This window comes from Zootoca vivipara, chromosome 1, assembly GCF_963506605.1.
Source record: "Zootoca vivipara chromosome 1, rZooViv1.1, whole genome shotgun sequence".
Lineage (NCBI taxonomy): Eukaryota > Metazoa > Chordata > Lepidosauria > Squamata > Lacertidae > Zootoca > Zootoca vivipara.
The window spans coordinates 76,188,179-76,210,451 of record NC_083276.1 but is presented as its reverse complement, the minus strand read 5'-3'; the positions used below and the strand labels follow the sequence as shown (position 1 = coordinate 76,210,451).

Here is a 22,273-nt window from a genome sequence, read left to right as displayed (position 1 = left end):
TGCCCGGAATTCTTTGAGGCAGAAAATGTGCTTTAAATGTATAGTGTGTCTGCAGTTAAGAGTAAAATTAGGGGGGCTTTGCTTGAAAGAAATCGCCAGGGATTTTCCCAGGTACTGTATATGACCTTATGCATGATTCAAGACTTGACTAACAGTTACCTAACATTTTTATTAAGGATTTTAAAAGTTACTATTTGAAAGAAGTCCAGAGACCAGGGTAAACATATTTTGATGAAATTGGTCAGTTTGTTGTTGTTTTAACCATTTTTGTTGGGATTTGATGTTTTTGAAATTGTTGCTTTTAAAGTTTAAAGGGTTAAATTATGCTTGAGCTGCCTATAAGGTAAGGTAAGGTAAGAATATGATGAATAGATGCAGAAATATTTTCTTTAACATTCTATCTACTTACTTGTCCTGCTATCTATTTTAAAAAATGCTCTCAAATAAAGCTATATACTGGAATGCATTAGGCATATATTGCAATAAATATTTCTACTTAGGGTTGCCATATGTCTGGAATTTCCTGAACATACCTGGAATACTGCAGTCAGAAGCAGTGTCCGGGTGAAAATTAGCAAAATGTCCGGGAAAATCTGGATGTATGGCAACCCTAAGTAGAAATATTTATTGCAAGATATGCCTAATGCATTCCAAAATAGCTCAACAACTTTTGTGTCTGCTTTTTTTGAATTATGGCAACCTTATTTCTCCTTCAACCATAGTTTTAAGCCTTTGGTTCACACACAACGTGAAACCTTTTTGGGCACAGAAACACATTTGGAAATTAAAGAAAATGTTGTGGGCATCACAAAATACCCATTTCACAGAGGAAAAAATGGTGATGCTTTCCCTCAAAAAGGAAACCAGACAAAACATTGACACCCTTGCCAAAAACAAATGTGCAGGCAACTTCTGACCCCCACCCCCGAAAAAAAAGCTTTCACTTTTTGGGTTGGTAATGCTGAGTTTGTGCTATTTTTGTCGTCTTATGTTTCCGTTGAAATGTAAGGATTGCTTGGCCTTTTGTTTCCTAAGGTCCTGTTTAGTGTTTAGATCTAAACTCAGGATAGGTTAAAGGAGAAATAGCTTGAGGACCTACTTTCTTTGTTCCTGTACAGGTTGAGACAAGGGTATCTGGCAGCATGTGTGTGACTCAACAGATGTATATAGTCTGTAATTATATGATTGTGTGAGCAAATGGCTTTGCAGAGCATATGCATGCTTGGCATTACTTGGGGAGGAGCCCCCAAAGTGGGTGTAATGTATGTGACTGGAGAGTTAGAGCAGTTGAGAGAGGGCTGGGCCACATAGCTGCCAAGTTTTCCCTTTTCCCGCGAGGAAGCCTATTCAGTATAAGAGAAAATCCCTTAAAATAAGGGATAACTTGGCAGCTATGCTGGGCCATAGCCTTGTAATAGGCTTTGTGTATGTGGCTTGGAAGAATCACTTTATCTCACTTGGCCATGCCTAATGTTCATTGTGAGTTACAAAGATGCTTAAAAATACAAGTGTATGCAAATCTGCTGTACAAATGGATGGGCAGAAGGTAGATTGGAATCCAGTGGTAGATCTTGTGGGATAACCAGCCTCTTAGAACCAACATGCTTCAATCTAATTCACACATGAAGGGGTTAATATCATAAAGTGAGCTGTCCTTCCTGGCTTAGCCCCTCTCACCTTGAGAGGAAGGTAATCAAACCTATTGTTCCCCTTCAGTCTACCTGAGAAGCTCAGCATGGAAAGTGATATGAGCTATTTGCTCCAAGCCATTCTTCTATTCCTATCCCAATAATTTATACTTTCACCACTATAACTAAGCTAAATTTTACTGCCTGTGTTTTCTGGCTGATATATGGAAAAGCACATGAACCTGACCTTTGAAGAGTTTGTAAATCCTATTTTACTAAAATCCTAAACGTGATCTTTTTCTGTGCTAGGGGAAGAGGGGAGCTTTGGGAGGAACTTAGAAGGGCATCTCAATCCTTTTCTGATTCCTTTTCCTTACTTAGCTGGTGAATGAGGACCCAAAAGACTTAGATGCCTGCTTTCATTAGCAGGAAAGCTGATGGTGAGCATGAGGAACTGCGATAATTTCTTCTCTGTGTATACATTTGTAAGTAACTAGATGACATTGCCTGCAGGATCTTTGTAGTCTTGCTAATAAAGAACATCTTGAGATGTGTATAAACAGCTCCAGAGAATTCTGCATGTTACGCTTTGCATGGTCTTGTGCAGCCGATAACTCATTATGGTGAATGAGAACAGAATGTCTTGGAATGAAACACAGGCTGTGTAGAAAGAGGGGTGGAACCAAAGAGCACCCTAAATCTAAACACTGCCTAAGTTTGGTGGAGTTTCATTGGCCTCTGCTTGTCTGGGCACACTAGTGAGGTTTTGTAGCGGTCGGTTGATGTGTGGGCATCTATGTCTTGGCATGGGGTTGGGTTTGCTGGCCTTTGTGATCTCTTTCAACTCTGTGATTCCTTTTTCCTGCGAGCCTAAAGTTGCCGGCAGAGAATGATTATTTATTAAAATATTTATATACTGCTGTATCAGAAAAAAGTTTACAACAATATAAAAACATAAAACCAAACAATAGAATCATATCAAATTAATAACAAGTTAAAAGCAAAAAATAAATGAAAAATGGATTGAAATGCTGTGCTGAGGCTCACACAGAAAATTCTGCTTTCTACTCATGGGTCAACCACTATCTTAAGTGAGAGCACTTCTGTTTTTCAGACTGGACATAAGTTTGATTTGAGGATGAACCACCTCACCCTTTGAAGTGGGAGAGGTGCAGTTTCTCCTAATAGTAGTTCAATTCTAATTTCCTTTCTTTGTAAGTAAAACAGCTCACTAGGCCTAGATTTGAAAGTTGCCGGTTGCAACCACGTCCCTCTTTTTTACAGCCCTCCTTAAGATGTACAGTGGAACCTCGGTTTATGAACACCTCGGTTTATGAATTTTCGGTTTATGAACGCCACGGACCCATCTGGAACGGATTAATTCATTTTCCATTACTTTCAATGGGAAAGTTTGCTTCAGTTTATGAACGCTTCAGTTTATGAACAGACTTCCGGAACCAATTACACCCATGTTTCAGTTTATGAACGCTTCAGTTTAAGTACTCCGCGGACCCGTCTGGAACGGATTAATCCACTTTCCATTACTTTCAATGGGAAAGTTTGCTTCAGTTTATGAACGCTTACTCCGCGGACCGTCTGGAACGGATTAATTCACTTTCCATTACTTTCAATGGGAAAGTTCGCTTCAGTTTATGAACGCTTCAGTTTATGAACAGACTTCTGGAACCAATTGTGTTCATAAACCGAGGTACCACTGTACAGTAGTGGCATTCCTTTCCTATGGCTTCTAGAGGAGAATATTATTATATTAGGCATCCATTTCATATAACTACAAGTGAAGTGCAAATTGAGTGTTTAGTCCATAGGTTCATTGCCGTGTTTCAGTTGATCTAACCAAGCTGTTGTGCTGAGACAGTCTTGTTGCAAAGTTGACTTTGTGGTAGCGCTCCTTTATGCCTAGCTGGTGACTTGTCACATAACCAGTGTGCCAGTGCTCATCCCATTTTTTTCTTCAGCTTTACATTTCGTGTTTGAAGTCAGATTTGTGTGCACAGTGAAGCAATGCTATGTGAATTAAGGCGGGGCAGGGATGGGGCGGGGCTAGACTTGATTGAAAGGGGAAATAATGCCTCGGGTAGTTATAAACTTGCAATCTCCTGTGCCCAGACTGAGGCAATGTGCCTAAAGCTAAAGGGATCTTTGCCTCCTTTCTTCTGATAAGCGGTGACTTGCGGTGGTTTCCTGAACTTTGCCCTTGATTGGATCAACACTATGAGTGCAAGTTACAGGTAGGTAGCCGTATTGGTCTGCCGTAGTCGAAACAAATTTAAAAACATAAAATAAATCCTTCCAGTAGCACCTTAGAGACCAACTAAGTTTGTCATTGGTATGAGCTTTTGTGTGCATGCACACTTCTTCAGATGACTGCAGTGAAGGATTTTGTGTGCTCTGCAAATGTAGGCTAGTACAGAATTTTCTATTGAGTGCATAAGAGAAAACCCTCAAATCCCCACCTTTCCCACCCCCTTGTTTTAAAGAGAAATTTCTAGCCCCCACTGTTATGAAAATGTATAGGCAGTCATGTTGAATGTAAGAAGTTCAATGGCTGGCACTGAGCAAAATTTTCAATTAGTGGGGTGAGGTTTTTTGCTGAAGCAGAATAAGTATTATGATCACTTGCTGGTTTTGCTTAATTCACATAGGTAGCAGAACCCAGATTTCCTTGGAATGGAATGCAGCATACTGGAACACAAAATTCTGGGGTGGGAATTTTAGTGCAGCATAGATGCAGCTCTGGCGCTAGATACAGTAGTCTGTTCCTGTGAGTTGTGTTGACTTTGCATTTCCAGAGCACTGTAGAAAAGTCTGATTTGTTCTTCTTGGTGGCAATGAAAAGAACATGCTAGCAGTGAAGTGGGATGGTCTGCATAGCTTGTTTAATTTCCAATAGTACTTTCCTTGGGTTGCTGATTTAAATGCAAGAACAGTCTCTTTGATCAATGGGATGCTGTTCCTGGCCAGGAGCAGTGGAGACAGCAATGATTGTTCTATGACTCACTGGCCATCCGTCTTCCATAAATCAGCATGCTTCATAAACCTCCTGCTGTTCTCTGACTACAGTACTAAAATTGATGGGAGAGCCCTCTTTAAGCACCTCTTCACAATCTTGTTTGCTTTACAAGCAGTGCTGTGCAACTTGTGAAGATGGGGATGGACTAGTAAGATCCCATGTGGCCTTAAGAGCTTTGTGGAAGAACATGTGATAACGCACATTGGCCAATAGACCAGTTCAATGAGCATTAATCAGAACCCAGAAACTTCAAATTCTGTTTATTATATATACACAGAAGTCTAGTATCTGAAGAAGCGTGCATGCACACGAAAGCTCATACCAATAACAAACTTAGTTGGTCTCTGAGGTGCTACTGGAAGGAATTTTTTAATTTTGTTAAGTCTAGTCAAGCCACCCATATATTTTAAGCATGTTGGATCAGAGTCATGCATACCTAAATGCTGTCCCTCACTGTGAGAGAAGATATGAGGACATGGTTAATGTGCAGTTGAGTGCAGCTTTAAAATGGGAATATAATACTTTGAAGCAGCGGGTAGGCGTTTACTTTTGGGTGCCTTGTTCCATAGTTAACATGATGCTTCCAACTTGTTCCAGCTGTGACATGTCCATGAAATAACTGAGTCATACACTATGATGGTACATCTCATCATAGATGTGGCCTCTGCTGCACTGATCTTGAATCAGCCCAGAAAACTGCAATCCTTCCCAGCATGCTGCAGGGGAGAGGAGAGGTAGACTCTCATTCAGAAAAAGGGCAACCAAAATGATCCAAGGAGATGGAACAACTGTCCTGTGTGGAATGGTTGCAGCATTTGGAACTTTTTGCTTAATAGAAAACTTCTCTTGCTAACCACAAGAGGAGCCACAGGCCTATCTAGCCTAACATTCTGTTTCTCAACAATAGCCAACTAGATGCCAACTGGAAGTGTAGAAACAGGACACTCACCACCATAGCAGTCTCCCTCTTGTGCTCCCAGAAGCTGGTTTTCAGAGGTGGTGTACTGCCTTTGGTACAGGCATTGCTACTTGCAGCCATTGATAGTCTTTGTTGTTTAGTCGTTTAGTCGTGTCCAATTCTTCGTGACCCCATGGACCATAGCACGCCAGGCACTCCTGTCTTGCACTGCCTCCCGCAGTTTGGTCAAACTCATGTTCGTAGCTTCGAGAACACTGTCCAACCATCTTGTCCTCTGTCGTCCCCTTCTCCTAGTGCCCTCAATCTTTCCCAACATCAGGGTCTTTTCCAAGGATTCTTCTCTTCTCATGAGGTGGCCAAAGTATTGGAGCCTCAGCTTCACGATCTGTCCTTCCAGGGAGCACTCAGGGCTGATTTCCTTCAGAATGGATAGGTTTGATCTTCTTGCAGTCCATGGGACTCTCAAGAGTCTCCTCCAGCACCATAATTCAAAAGCATCAATTCTTCGGCGATCAGCCTTCCTTATGGTCCAGCTCTCACTTCCATACATCACTACTGGGAAAACCATAGCTTTAACTATACGGACCTTTGTCGGCAAGGTGATGTCTCTGCTTTTTAAGATGCTGTCTAGGTTTGTCATTGCTTTTCTCCCAAGAAGCAGGCGTCTTTTAATTTCGTGACTGCTGTCACCATCTGCAGTGATCAAGGAGCCCAAGAAAGTAAAATCTCTCACTGCCTCCATTTCTTCCCCTTCTATTGATAGTCTTATCCTCAGTGAATTTATCTAATCCCCTTCTAAAGCCATCCAAGTTGGTGACCATCAATGTGTGTTGATCTGTCCTAAATCCCTCACCATTCAGCTGCACTGAATGACGCTAGGTTTCTAGCATTATGAGCAGAAATTTTCCATCCTTCTGGGACTGGGACATGCATTTATCCAGACTGTATGAAGGTAATGGAAGTTATCCTTGCACTGCGTATGTACCTCCAGGGAGTAGGAGGCAGTTCGATCATAATTGTATCCATAAAGAGCTGGGTTTGTGACAGGTTTGTAGACCGGATGGCAACTTGCCTGCTGAGATGAAGGTTATAGATGCCACCCATAGTTTAGATTGTGCAGAGGAGGAAGTCCGTGTTTGTGTGAGCAGGTCTGCACCAATGAGAAGGGGAACTAGTTGTGCAGAATGGGAAGGTAACATTGAAGACCTCTGAGGTGGTAGCTTTCTCTGAAATGCCACCCTGTTCCATGTGCAGTTAAGTGAAATTGAGCTGCTTCTATGTGTAGATGAGATGGTAACACAGGGAGAAAGATTAAGGTGTTTGGGGCTTTGGGGAATGTTTTGGGATAACCTGGGCCTGTACCATTGAGAGGGGATCCTTGGTTTGAACCATAATGGAACCAGATGCCTGGTGCTTAACATCAAAAAGGTTGCAGAGCATCTCTTAAACAGACCCTTGGGGGAAAGCCCACAGAAATGGGAGGCTGTCCATTTCAGAATGAATTATCCCTACAGGTGAGGATGAACATGTTTCTGATCATCCAAAGAGAGAGCTGGACCATGAGCACGCAGCAGAACATGAAAGCCTGTCAAAGGGCCAGACAGGGAAAACTGTAGTTCCCAGGTTCCTGGGTTTTTTTGGGTGGGGTGGGGAACCATGACAGCAAAGCTAGTTTATTTTTGTAGCACATATGTCTCTTTCAGTGGTTGATCTAATCTGTTCTATAGATAAACAAAAGGATTTTGTTTTTTGTCCTGGGGACAGTAAATCTCTCATCTTATACAAACAGTATATCCCGAGCGGTGGGGGGGAGGGAGCAGTGGATGAGAGTGGGATCTTTGAGGACAAATGGATGCCTCTGAAGCTCCTTTTGTATGTTTTGGCAGAGCCGTGCGGTAATTTCTCATGAAGACTGGGCTGTCAGGAAGCCAAGGAAGGAGCCTTGTTGTTCTCTCCCTGATACTATCTTGGGGGTATGCTGTCATCTCTCAGTCTCTCACCTTTGCTTGTGAACCCTGCTTGCTGCCAGCTATGCTGTCACATATCCTAAGAGAAAAAGAAAAAAAAACCTTTCCTTGCATAATTGGGTAAAAGGGACAGACTGAGATGGCTCAGAGATGGAAACATTCCCATTCTGGGATTCTCCTCCTGCCCCCAGTGTCACCTGAGGAGGTGACATAGCTTCCGAATCATGTGAGGGAGGAAAAAAGGGAAATCTTCTCTGCACCAAACACTTAACTGCACATGAAATCCATGAGTGGGCTGCTGTTTCTAGCTCCGCATCATTAGGGGAGCAAGATGATTTCTCATATGCCTGTGCTCTGGGTTTTTGTGGTTTTCCAGCACAATCAAAGGTACTAGTGAAAGCTTATAACAGGGATGGGGGGGGGACTGTGGCTCTCTGGATGTCTCTGGACTCCCATCAGCCCCGGCCATCATGGCCAGTTGTCAGGGTTGAGGGGAGTTGTAGTCCAACAACTCGAAATCTAACTTACGAAATCTTGGATAGCCTGAACCCAGTCTACCTTGAAGAAGACTTTTTGCCATATGACCACACACCTGCTAGTATCACCAGGGGGCCATAGATTGGTGGAGATGTGCCCTGGCACATAGTGATCTTAACGCCAGCGGTAATAGTAGGGAAAGGGTTGCAGCTGAGTCGTAAAGCATCTGTTTTGCATGCAGAAGGTTCCTTCAGGGTCTGTCCCTGGAGACCCACTTCTGGTCAGTCTCTAGACAACAGATGAACCAATGGTCTGACTGGGTACAAAGCAGCTTCCATTGACCTGTCCTGGAACTGACAGTGTGGGCTTGCAAAATTATCAGCCATGTTTTTCCCCTTTTGCGTTTCTTAAGTTACATCTTGGCAATGCCTGTTAAGAGTGGTGGTTGAATACAGAAGAAAGCCGGTTGTCAGTTGCACATTGGGTGTCAAAGGGGAAAAAAAAAGGTTTTCTAACAGAAGTCTTCCCTTTTCTTGAAGCTTTTCCACAGCCCTGCTAAATTGCGACAATGCGTGACTACTCTGAAAACAAGGAAACATGTGGGACCATCTGTCTCAAATATCTCCTCTTCATCTTCAACTTCTTTTTCTGGGTAAGGAGCCAGCTTTAGCAATTTGTGCTGTGAATTTGGGAGTATCCTGGAGCAATGGGGCGATTAGGATAGACTTTTAATGCTCTTCAGCATGATTTAAAGAGAACAGCAATTCTGCTCCAAAATTAGCAGATAGTTGGAGCTTAGCTTCTAGCTGCTCCTTTATTTCACAAAAAGCACAGCCACATGGAGGTGAGTGCTAGGTTAGAACCTCTCCCTGATAACATAGCTTTCTGAAGATGAGGTGTTGATGGCATAGCCATAGGGGAGCATTCCACTGGGTTAACCCCAGATTGCATTCTGAAGTGGTAAGTTCCAGGAGGGCTGAGGATGTGCCCTTTGCCTTCTACACATAGATAGGCCTTTCTTTATTCTGCTCTTTCCATAGCTTCTGTCAAAAGTGACTGTTAGAAATCTTCAAAGCAGTGTGATAGGCAAGGATAAGAGAGAAAAGGTGCTTCACTTGAACTTAGATCCTCATTGAGGAGCCCCTCTGCCAAGGGACCCTGAATCAGGCCTTGGTGAACCACCATTGATGAGGCAATAGGTAGTCCTGCTAGATAATGGTGCCTCATGTTTTCTCTATCCCAGCTGCACTTAACTCATTATCTTCCTTTCTCTCTTAAGCTGGCAGGTGGAGCCGTGATGGCAGTGGGCATCTGGACCTTGGCTGAAAAGAGCGATTACATAAGCCTCCTGCAGTCCAATACCTACATGGCAACAGCCTACATCCTAGTGGTGGCAGGCGTTGTGGTCATGATCACCGGCATCTTGGGCTGCTGTGCTACATTCAGGGAGCAGCGGAGCCTCCTGAGAGTGGTGAGTGTTCTTTGAGCAAGCGGGAAGAACTCAGTGTAGGCAGGGATTGACACAGAGAGCCACGGTAAATTGTAGCAGGGAATTAGGGGTTAAGACAGAATGAGAGAAATGTTTGGGTTGGGGAGACCCACCACTAATTCAGCCCTTGGGAAGCTGCTGCCAGTCAGTGTCTGCAATACTGAACTAGATGGACCAGTGAACATAGCCCCTGTTGGATCAGGCCAGTGGCCCATCAAGCCCAGCATCCCAGCCAGATGCCTTTGGGAAGCCCACAAGCTAAGCACAAGGGCATTCTGCCCACCTGCAGTTTCCCGCAACTAGTATTCAGAGGCATGGCTAGACTTGTGTAAGGCATCTTCCTGTGTTCCTATGAGATCCTCCATGGGCTCCTCTTTCTGACATCAATAGGAATACCTGTGTTGCAGAAAGTGTGTCAGAGTATAATGTGAAAAGTAGGCTTGCTCCAGCTAAATGTGTTTGTGGGGCTGGGAAATTGACACGTTCTCTGCCAGTGCAACCGTGAAAAAGGAAGGTGTGAGGTGGAGGCCTCTTTCGCAGGGACACCGTACAGTAAGGACAAAAGAAGCGCTATGATATTTCTGAAGTGGTGTTTCTCATGGCTTGTGATGATACTGGAGCTGACATGGCCTGTAGACCATCCCAATCCCTCTTGGCAGGCACACAATGGCCCAGTGTGCGGAAGACTTCTCCCTTTTTGTTTCTGTCTTTCCAAGCCAGCAATTACAGATGAAAAATTTGGTACAGTCCTCTTTTGTTGTTTTGCCACAGAAAACTAATGATTGTCTCTTGGGAACAAAAGAGCCTTTTGTTGCCATTCTCCCCTCTCCTGAGTGGCTGGTTGTGACAGATCTATTGTCGCCTGTCTCTTGGCCTCCGGTTTAGTTAAGCAGCATGCACAACAAACACTTTGTGGCCAGCCAGGCAGAATTGGCTCAAAGGCTTCTGCCAGTCCTGAGCTCAAGCCCATATCCCAGCCTTCGCCAACCTGGCACCTTCCCTCCAGCTGCGTTGGACTACAACTCCCATCAGCCCCAGTCACCACCATGGCAGCTGTATTCCAACACAGCTGGAGGGAAGGCACCAGATTGGCAAAGGTTGCCATACCCCAGGCATATTTTCACAAGTCTAGAGGGCCACTTTGCACCAGGTAACCCCAGTTTCTTTCAATGTCATAATCTTGACATTGTCATATATGAGAATAGTCTTTGTGGATCATCATGATGAATGAAAGTTTGAGAAGTGTTATTTTATAGCCATAATGATTGAAAGCTAGAAGATATTCCTTTATAATGATGATTGTATGTAGATGGCCCACTGAATTAGAAAGTGTGGGGTCTCTCTCTCTTTTCCCCCACCCCTCCATCTCAGATCATATGACTTCCATAAAACTTTATTTTGGAGGTACTCCAGTAGATGATTCACATAGGATATTTAACTGATCTTCCTTCCCAGTTGTGGAATACCACCCCCTCCCTGCCCAAAAGGCAGATCTCTGACTAATAGGAACTCTGATGGATTCTGTCCTCCTGCTCCAACTTCACCTCTTAAAGAAGAAATGTGCTTCTATATATAGTAGATGTCTGACAGCTGTGCTGTTTTAAATCTGGACATTTCTATCAGCCCTGATCGTTCTGCCATTGGAGAAATATCTATCTATCTATCTATCTATCTATCTATCTATCTATCTATCTATCTATCTATCTATCTATCATCTATCTATCTATCTATCTATCTATCTATCTATCTATCATCTATCATCATCTCCTCAGTGGTGTGGTTGTGGGAGGAGGAGTGTACTTTCAAAGGGGACAATGTGAGAACACAAGCACTGGAAATTACAACTTTCCAGCTCCTTAGTTGATTGTTTCCTCTTTCCTTAATGTATAAGCTGGGCAAAGGGATGATGTCAGTAGCTCTGCCTAACTTGTCTCCAAAACGAAAGAAAGAAAGAAAGAAAGAGGTCCCTTGGGTTAAGGTGTGTTTCAGTCATTTTGGTTAGCCAGAGCTCTGCTAGCTTACTCATTCTCATGGTATGAAAGGGATACCTTGTCCAAGCATGCAGTTGGTCTGAGGCTTCAGCAACACATTGTGGGGTGAGTGAATGGCTGATCCGGTGTGCTCCCAGATCTGCCTGGCAGAGAAACCCTTCTAACTTTTACTGGTTAGTTAAATAACATTTATGCTGTGGCCTTCACTAGTGTGTCTTTCCAGGGCAGCTAGCAAAGGAAGTAAATGAGAAAGTAAAATCCCTCAGATGAAAGATTGAAAGACAGTTATTAAGGAGCATAAAAAACACACACACTGGTCTTTTTTAAAAAAAAGCTTTTCAAGAGCAGCATAGAACTACATAGGTTTTTCCAATAGCTTGGGAAAGGTATAAATTTGGTTGTAAACACACAGTGAGATAGGGGACCACAACTGAGAAGATCCTTGCCTAGTCACTACCCGCCTTACCTCCAATGGCAGGGGATTTGCAGGATGGCCTTTGGGTATCCTAAGTCAGGGTTTGCCTGCATGGTGCGGCAGAAGTCTCCCCTGGGACTTGCAGGGATCCTGCTGCCTGCTGAAACGGCCTTGTAAGAAGCAGCCAATAGAATAGGTTGTGGTGTGTGTAGCACCCATGTCACAAAAACTGCACTACCAAAAACACATTATCAGTAATTGTGTGGCTGAGTACCATAATGGTAGCATATCTGCCAAGTTTTCCCTTTTCTCGCGAGGAAGCCTATTCAGCATAAGGGAAAATCCCTTTAAAAAAGGGATAATTTGGCAGCTATGAATGGTAGTGGCTGATACTTGTATACAAAGAGTTTCCAAGCAAGTACATTTCAGATTTCTCCATTATATTCATTCTAATTCTGTCACTGACGGTACATGTACAGCTCAGATTGTCCTAAGCTTAGTGATGTAATGTATCATGGGTTTTGAATGATCCAAGCCTTGCTCAAGTTCTGGGTTGGTTGTCAGCGGAATGGTCCCCTTTAGGGGTCTCTGAGCAATTTGGGCAGGGAAACACTTCTGTGTTGCACCCTGTGCCAGGTTTTATTCTTTGACGGTTCAGTCCAAAGTTCCGGAAGCTGCCCCTGTGCTGCTGCAGGCATGTTGCTGACTCTTGCCCACTTGGGAGAGCCCTCCCTGCAAGAAGCCCAGCTATTCTGAAACCCTCCCTGCCCTCACCAAGGAAGCATTCCACTGCCCCCTAACAAGCTTGTGATGAGCTCCTAATGATGTCGCTTTGGAGGGCTTGCATTTCAAGACAAGTGGTGTTGGCAGGAGAGAAGTAGGAACCACAGCTGTGAAAACCGTCCAGGGACGAACTGAGGATCAGTCACTCGTGCATTGCAAGCAGGAATATTTGAGGCTCAATCCCTGGTATTTCCAGTTAAAAGCATTGCAGGTAGCAGGACTACGAAAGACGGCTGTGGAGATCTGTTGCATCACTGAGTAGAGACCATGCTAGGCTGGGTGGACCTGAGTCAGCGTAAGGCAGCTTCATGTGTTAATTGCTGAATCTACTGAACCCAACATTTCATCTCTAGCTGTGCCACTGGATCCCAGCAAGTTACTTTTCCCATTCCGTATAGCCCATTCTCTGGGCTTTCAAGCGTTGGCACCCACCTCTGCTTGTTTTACCAGTTTATGTTTCTTATTGGGGAAGTGGAATCGATTTGTTAGCTTTGAGCATTTCCTCAAATATTTACCTAGGGCTGCCTTTCACCGGTGGTGACATTATCCTCTGGTCTATTCTAACACATTTCATTTTGCTTTTTGCAGTATTTTATATTGCTGCTGTGCATCTTCCTGCTTGAGGTAATTGCTGGAATCCTGGCCTATATCTATTACCAGCAGGTAAGCAACCACTAATAACTAGCAAAGAGCTCCTCAGTATGACAGACTGTATTTTCCAGGGTTCTCACACCATTGCCTTTCACTTCTCACAAGTGTCCTGGTGTTTGTCATAAAAAAGCATGCACATGTTTGTTTGTTTATTACACTTATATACCACCTTCTCCTTCAAGGGGGTGTACAAGGTTCTCCCCATTTTATCCTCACAACAACCCAGTGAGCTTCATGGCTGAACGTGGATTTGAACTCTTCATCACTATGTCACACTGGTTCTCCTTTCGCTCTGCACAGCCCCACCTGTCATTCTGCTGTGGTTTCCCTTCATACTCTCATGCCCAATCCCAGCCAGCACTATAGTGACAGCGGTGACAACATCACAGGTGAAAGAAGCCTGCTGCGAGCAGAGGCTCTTCAGTTCCCTATGAACATGTCTGTTGCAGAGATGAGTGATGCCCCATACCAAGGCCACTGTGGCCAATAAACTGATACCCTGAACTGATGGGGTGAGGATGGGTGTACAAGAGATATTTAAGTGTCCTAGAATAGCAGGCCCACATTGTGCGACTGCTGAGATTTCAGTTTAAAGGTGTGTTATCTCGTTCTACCTTTTTCTCTCCCAGTACCCTCCTCTGGTGTATAAAAAAACTTATTTTCATTTCAAATCTTATTTGCGTGCATTTGTATGCAACATTGGCCTAAGCAGAGCCAGTTTTGTGGTGCAGCAATGTATTTATTTATTTGATTCCATTTATGAATCACTTCCCATAAAATACATTGAAGCCATTTCACAGTGAAAAACGTCATCAACAAAAATAATTCTATGTGTAAAACAAAAAAACAAAAAAACCCATTTCATGGGTCTACTCTTGTGTATGTCTCTGTACGATATCACCCAATTATTTATATTAGTTTGATTTTTTTATTTAAAAAAACTACCACTGCCACCTGAAATGGTATTTGCCTATGAATTGTTTATGAGTTTGCCAATTTAATACTGCATGAAATAGATCAGCATTGAGTTGATCCAGAAAAAGTGTCCTGATGTATGAAAATACCCTCTAACAAAGCATCTGGCTAGCTGCTGCACCTGTGCTTGGAATACAAATTTTCCTTTGCATTGCCTCTTTCTCTCTTTTCCCTTGTCACATTAGTATGAAATGGACTAACAGTCTGATTGCTTGTGCTGAAGATTCCCCCCCCCTTTACTAGCAAAAAGCTGTTGTTACTGTAGCACCTTCCGATTGCATAAATAACCCAGAAAAGCTCAATGGGGAAAATAGGAGGTCTACATGCACCAACTTCCTCAGGATCATCCATATTTTGTTTAAACGATTCTGATGTCAGCATTCTGGTGGCCCAAAGGCAATGGGAAGATAAGTGTGTGACAGAACACCATAACTCAGGTCTTCACACACATCCTTTTATAAAACGGATGTGTGCATTTCGACAAAGCTTGATCTCCTGGGCTACATCACATGCTTTCATAAGCTGCCACCAGCTTTGCATAGATCAGCCATTCCCAACCTGGTGCTCTCCAGATCTTGCTGAACTACAGCTCCAGTGAGCCCCAGCCACCATGGCCAGAGGTTATCAAGGATGGAAGTTGTAGTCCAGAACATCTGGAGGGCACCAGGTGGGGGTGTGTGACTGTTCTAGATGGGGTTTTTATAGTCTGTTCCCCCCAGCCCATAGCCTCTGAGAAGACACCCTTGCAGGGATGTTGTTGCATCTTATTTATTTAATGGGTAAGGTAAAAAGAAGCTAACTCCTATATCCAGGTTTGCATGGATATTATTTTAATAGACTGCCTTGAACAATTCCTAAGCAATCATAACTTCATATAGACAGAAATCATCCAGCATAGAACAGACCAAACATTTTTTCAGAGAGAGGAAGCTTTCTTTTTCAAAAGCTGTCTGAGGAATCATTAGAAGAAGAAGAAGAAGAAGAAGAGTTTGGATTTGATACCCCGCTTTATCACTACCCTAAGGAGTCTCAAAGCGGCTAACAATATCCTTTTCCTTCCTCCCCCACAACAAACACTCTGTGAGGTGAGTGCGGCTAAGAGACTTCAGAGCATAGGTGCCAACTCCCAGATTGAAAAATCCGGGATCGGCAGCAGCGCGGCACCGGAAGTCGCGCTGCAGCCATTTTGGAACTGGGCAGAGCAGCGCCGGAAGTCGCTTCTACGCATGCTCTGTCCATTTCCAAAATGGCTGCAGCACCAGAAATCGCTTCTGCGCATGTCCAGAGACTCCAGGCATGCGCAGAAGGAGCCTCCCCGGGCCGGTAAGAATCCGGGGGATTTACGGGGTTTTTAAAAATCCGAGCTGGCAGCGGGAAACGGCTGGAAAAACGGGGGTTTCCCGGGGAATACGGGAGACTTGGCAGCTATGCTTCAGAGAAGTGTGACTAGCCAAAGGTCACCCAGCAGCTGCATGTGGAGGAGCGGGGATGCGAACCCGGTTCACAGATTACGAGTCTACCGCGCTTAACCACTACACCACATTAGCTCTTAGGATGCTTATCCAATCAGCTTCCCAGGAAGGATGAGCTAATTTAAAATGCTGTTTCAGGAATGCATGGGATTGGCTTTGATAATGCAAGCAAGTGAGCATGGCATGCTGGGATTTGTAATTTTGGGAGGGACACCAGTTTTGTGTGGATCCTACTTGTTTTGCAAGCCTCTTTTTCTTCTCCTTCTTCTCCTTCCTTGCATGCTCCCTTTCCCCTTATATCTAGGGTTGAATGCACTTTGTCCTTTGTGATTCTTCCTCTTGTTTTCCCCTCCTTGCTTCCCTTTCCCTCGATATGCTTATAAAACTGTGTGTATTTGCTTTTGCTGCCTTTGTTCCACGCTGCAGTTCTTTCCTATGAGCTCACAGGTAATTTATTTTGTTTTTCCTGAAAGGCATCTGCTAATTGAGTCTCTCTCTTTAATTTTGCTTTTGGTGCCAGCAAACCTTTCCCCCTTGTATTTGTGGGAATTATTCATTTCTAAAGCCTCACATCATTTGGGTTCAAATCAAAGCACTTGTCTGGCAAACAAATGATGTTCTAGTCCAGGCATCCCCAAACTGTGGCCCTCCAGATGTTTTGGCCTACAACTCCCAGGATCCCTAGCTAACAGGACCAGTGGTCAGGGATGATGGGAATTGTAGTCCAAAACATCTGGAGGGCTGAAGTTTGGGGGTGCCTGCTCTAGTCACTCCTTTGATATGTTTACCTTCTTGTACAAGTGGAATTTAAGGATGTATCACTGCTGTATTTTGATGCAAAAACCCTTGCTTTGTTTCCTGGGGCATCTGCTCCCCTCCCCAAGTGCTTCTGTGGTAGAGCATTTTCTTTAGATGCTGAAAGGTTTCTGCGTTGAGTTCCTAACATTTGCAGTTAAAATATCTCCATGGGTTGGGCTGAGAGAGATCTCTGCTCAAGATCCTACAGATATGTAGCCAATCAGGGTTAAAAACGAGCCCATAGTATAAGGCAGTTTGTTGTTTCTATGTACATTGTAATAAGAGTTTGATGGAGCTTTCCATCGTGAGAGAAAATGTAGCTCAAACTGCAGAGCTCTACTTTCAAAAGCACTAGGGTTGCTGATAGCCTGTCCCATGAATCCAGTCAAGCCCAGGTGCTTGGGCCCAAGCCAGTGGAGCCCCAAGGCCAGGCACCCCCAAACTGCGGCCCTCTAGATGTTTTGGCTGACAACTCCCATGATCCCTAGCTAACAGGGCCAGTGGTCAGGGATGATGGGAATTGTAGTCCAAAACATCTGGAGGGCTGAAGTTTGGGGATGCCTGCCCAAGGCCATAAAACAAGCTAGAATTCAACTGAAGTGGGATGCCTGTTTATTTTACAGAAAATATTAGAAAATAAGCTTAGGCTAGAGGTGGCCAGACTTCAGGATTGTGGGATGTGTATTTGGCTTTTTCGAAGACACCCAAGGTCCACCAACTGGAGCAAGATAGTGGCAGTGTGATTCTGGTAGAAACATGTTGTTGGAACACTTTCAACTCGGGAATTGTTTTCAGTAGCAGAACTAAGCTCACAGACCTGTTGGACACAAATCAACTGCTGGTTCCCCTCCTGCAGCTTTCTTCATCTCAGCAGCCTAATTTAGAGGGGATGAGGGGAGTGTGTCATTCCTATTGTTAAAGGATTGGGAGTCAGAATTCTTGCTGATCTGTTGCAGATCACTCAGATCTCACCAGCAGATTCTGATCTACCTAGGCAAAAGGGAAGAAAGGCTTGTTGCATCTGCCTGTGTTTATTTAGAGCTTGGGGATTCCCTAGAGCAGGGATGTGACCTTCCATTAATCCTGGCCTATATGGCCAGTGGCCAGGGAAGTTGTGAGTTCTAGTCCTGCTACATGTGGTGAGCCACAGGCTTCCTATCCCTGCTCTTGAGCAGCCCACTTGCGTAATACTGCAACTCTCCATCTCGGCTTCGTTTCCCAAATTTATTTATCTTGTAAAATTGGACTAGGGATCTATTGAGTCATTCTGGGTGCAGTTTTGTGTTGGTTATCATACAGGGAGCTATGTTGAAGAAGGATGTTATTCATATTTTCTTTCCATCCCCACTACATTTCCCCTGCCCCATGCAGCTGAATACGGAGCTAAAGCAAAATCTGAAGGAGACAATGACCCAGAAGTACATGAAGCCGGAAGAAGTGTCTGTGACTAGTGCGGTGGACAAACTGCAGCAGGAGGTAGGCTTAGGAAATGGATGTAAATAGGGTGATAAGATTCTATATCTTTCGACTATGGAAGGAAATATTCCGCCAGATATGTGGAATGGTTTTTCCACTTGCCTAAAATGCACAACAATTGATACAAGATAATAACAACACCAAGGCAACTCTCTGTAAACAAACAAGAAACATCCATAAAAATGGCAAAAGTAGTTTCTTTCCCAAATAGGTTTTATCTTAAACAATTGCAAATGAAGTAAATAAAGAGTTCACTTGTAATATATAGGAGGTTCAGTGCTCATTTCTTCTCTTTCCAAAATAGATTTTATCTTGAACAAATGCAAACTCGGTAATAAAGTGTCCACTTGTGATATTCCAGTGGTTCAGTGCTTGGACATTGTTCTGGTAATCAGATGCTTTGTTGCTAAACTGTAGGAGGTTTGACAAACAGAAGGACATCGTCCTATTTCTATGCTCCTCCCAAAGGAAACATGCAGATGGGGACAGATATACCCTTGCTTTAAGTCGTTTGCATACTGTCTTCTCTTGTATATTATTTACCACAAAACTCGATGACTAAGCTCTTTAGCGACGAATCATCTGATTGATGTCCAAGCACTGAACCACTGGTATATCACAAGTGAACTCTTTATTTACTGCATTTGCAGTTGTATAAGATGAAACCTATTTGGGAAAGAAACTACTTTTGCCATTTTTATGGACGTTTCTTGCTTGTTTACAGATTGTTGCCTTGGTGATATTATCTTGTGTCGATTGCAGTAGTCATTTAATCACCACTCTGTTCATTGTTTTATTGTTAAAATGCACAACGGCATCTATGACATGTATCTTCTGGGCCCTCATTTTTGTGAACTAGCCTCTGCCCAGCTGGTACCATCCAGATATTTTGGCCTACAATGCCCATCAGCCTCAGCTTGCCCTGCTGGCTGAAGCTGATGGGAGCTGTAGTCCAAAATATCTGGTATACACAGCTGCAATCTGGACCTGCATGCTGCTGTTGCAAGAAGATCCTATGTGCTGTGGAATGGGGGTTGCAAGCATCCAGCTGTGCTGTGCTCTGGCCTGTAGATTAAACATGGTGGGAATGAGCTTCATTCTCATGCACCCCTCCTATGCACATGGACCATTTTATTATGCGAATTGAGGTCTTGCACATACATTCATGCACAACAGGCCTTCTTCCCATCTCCCTTTTTTGTGGCAAATGCCATCTGCGTTGCAAAATGAGAGTCTAATTGCATAGAAATATATACATATAGGCCTCTGCTCATCTGGATTGTTTGATGCACAACTGGAGAGGGGGAGCTGCAGACTTCCATTTTCTTGAGTAGCACATGAAATTATCAAATTACTGTTTTATCTCTCTTTTTGTAAACAGCTTTGAGGTTTGTTTGCTTTTTACAGTCAAGCAGTGTATAAATTTTATGACATGAATAAATAACTATGAACCAGCCTTAAGAGATCTAGGGTTTGAGAGGTACAGATTGTCTGAATATTTGCAGAATACCTGACCACACAGAGCAGTCCCTTGGATACCCTGTGTGAGGGACAGGGGATATCGCGAAGTCCCTCCCCTCCTGAGTTCAAGCCCGTCCCCGAGCAAAGGGGAAAGCAGGGAGAGTTCCGATTCCAGTGGGGAAGCAGGAAGTCGTGTCCGAGGCTCAGGCAAGGTAGAGGAGCCAGGGTCCCAGGTGGGACAGGAAGGGGCAAGCAAGGGGGGAAGACCCATCCCTCCAACTCCAGAATTACGCAGGAAGAGGAGGGGCAAGAGGATGGGTCTGCCAAAGCTTTTGTGTTGGAGAAAGACGCGCCAAAAGCCATTAGGAGGTTCTGAAACCGACTGACAACATCGCTTCGTGTAAATAGCAATGACTTGAGCACTGTAAATACGCAGCACCAATAAAAGAATAAAATGCAGAGCGGCGTAGCGTCGTTACTCTGAAGTAGTCCACTCCGGCCACTGTGACAGCAACCTCCTAATCATTTTTGGGCTACTTCGGAGTTGCCGGGATGAGCGTGTCCGAGGCGGAGAAGTGGCGGCAGATCGCTGAGCAAGCCCAGCTAGAACTGCAACAGCTGTCGCTGCAGGCGCAGGGAGAATTGAAGGCAGCTAAAGAGGAGACTAAGAAGGTCCAGGACGACCGGCTACAACTTGCGGAACAGGTGAGAGAGCTCCAGGAAAAAGAGCAGCATTTAAGGGCGGTGGCGGTAGACCTCCAAAACAAGCTGGATGCAGAGAAAAACAAGGCGGGAGGGGCTCCCCAAGTCCAAGTGCTGCCAGGAAGGAGAGCAGGGACCCTTGTAAGCAAGTTCAATGGAGACCCGAAGGAGTTTCAGGGCTTTGAGACTGAGATCGTGTATGCTCTTGAGCTGCACCAGAATGAGTTCCCCGATGATGAGCACAGAGTAGCGTTTATTGTGGAACATCTCACCGGAGCAGCCAGGGAGTGGCTAAGACCATTAATCGCAACCAAGAATCCTTGCATGAAAAATGTCCAACAATTTCTAGAAGGTTTGAGGACGATGTATTCGTCCGATAGTCATTTGGACCAGACTAAGGAGGAACTGCATAATTTACGCCAAGGAAATATGACAGTTCGCGCATATTGGGCGAAATTCACCATGCTGGTGCACAGACTGGGGTGGGTTTTGGATTCGCCTCCCATGCAAGCTGCGTTTTACTTGGGTTTGAGCGAGGAGGTGAAGGATGAACTCTCGAGAGGTCCAAAGCCCAGTACTATGGATCAGCTGAGCAAAGCAGCTCTGGCGGTGGGGGTGAGGCAGGAATCCCGGTGGAACGACAAGCAAGCGACGCGCGCAAAGCGGGCTTGGTTCCCACGGTCGCAGGAGAAGCCACTCCCTCAACAACCCTTTCAGGCCACGCCTGGAGCCAGCCAGGACCAGGAGCCCATGCAGATTGATAGCGCGCGCGCGCGGGCTTTTCAAACCCCAGCGGCGCCAAGACGCAAGGAGGGAAGGGGCGGGAATTGCTTTCTCTGCAACTCACCCCAGCATCTCGTCAGAGACTGCCCACATCGCAGGGAGTGGCAAGGAAAGGCGGGAACGGTGGTGCCCTCCCCCACTGACGCAGCACCACAGCAGGGAAACGGGAAAGCCTGGCTGCAGGAGACAAGGGGCAGCAGCCAGGCACAGTCAGCAGACAACAGCCCCAGCCCGCCCACCCGCACAGAGAGGTGCAGAGCCAGCCCACCCCTCCCAGAGCAGGAGTGGTTCTAGAAGTGACGCTAACGCTCCCAAATGGCTATCCCCTGACGGTCCTCGCCTTAATTGACAGTGGGGCGTCCGCCAACTTCTTCTCGAGAAGCTTTGCAGAAGAGCACCAAATCCAGCTTTTGCAGTTGGATTTTCCTCTGCACGTAGCAACCATTGACGGCAGGGAGCTGCTGGGAGGGGCCATCACACATCAAACCCCCCCCATGAGAATGACGGTGGGAAGGCACTCAGAGACACTGGCGTTCAACGTCACCACCATCTCAGACCCCCCCATCGTCTTGGGCATGAGCTGGCTGGCGCGCCACGACCCCTCCATCAGTTGGCACCAGAGGTGCATCACGTTTGGGTCAGACTTTTGTCTGGAACATTGCATGCAGCACCAACCAGGGGAGGGGCCTCCGATAGCCACGGTGGCCACCATGCATATCAAAGGGGGTGAGGCAATACCCAAGCAGTACTGGGACCTGCAGGAGGTCTTCAGCGAAGCGGAGTCCGACCACCTACCCCCGCACAGGCCTTTTGACTGCCAGATCAACCTGGTGCCAGGGGCGACGATACCCCCAGCCAAGCTGTACGCCATGTCAGACCAGGAGCTGGAGGATCTGCGCGCTTTCATCGACAAGAACCTCAAGCGGGGGTTCATAAGGGAAAGCAAGGCAGCAGGGGGCAGCCCGGTCTTCTGGGTGGACAAGAAAGACACGCAACAGCGCCGTCTTGTGGTGGACTTTAGACGGCTGAATTCGGTGACAGAGCCCGTGGCTTTCCCCATGCCCAGAGTGGATGATCTCCTGACAGCGGCACGCAGGGGCAAGATTTTCACCAAGCTGGACCTAAGGGGGGCGTACAACTTGATCAGGATCCGGGAAGGAGATGAATGGAAAACCACGATGTTCACGCCTCTGGGCTCTTTTGAATATCTGGTGATGCCCTTCGGTTTGCAAGGGGGCTCAGCATGCTTCCAGGC

The 22,273-nt window shown here is 45.3% G+C and overlaps 1 protein-coding gene across 3 annotated transcripts in view; it reads left to right on the top strand.

Annotated features, from left to right (window-relative positions):
- Nucleotides 1-22,273, top strand: part of CD151 (CD151 molecule (Raph blood group)) — a 51,476-nt gene that overhangs the window by 15,264 nt on the left and 13,939 nt on the right. For 2 of the 3 annotated variants that reach the window (XM_035121968.2, XM_060276419.1), the window contains exons 2-5: nt 8,562-8,674; nt 9,302-9,493; nt 13,289-13,363; nt 17,968-18,072. In XM_035121968.2, coding sequence (XP_034977859.1) covers nt 8,591-8,674; nt 9,302-9,493; nt 13,289-13,363; nt 17,968-18,072 — 456 coding nt within the window. In that variant the 5' untranslated portion in view covers nt 8,562-8,590. Of the gene's footprint in view, nt 1-3,241; nt 3,878-8,561; nt 8,675-9,301; nt 9,494-13,288; nt 13,364-17,967; nt 18,073-22,273 lie in introns of those variants that run through there. The other variant, XM_060276416.1, reaches the window with a different exon arrangement.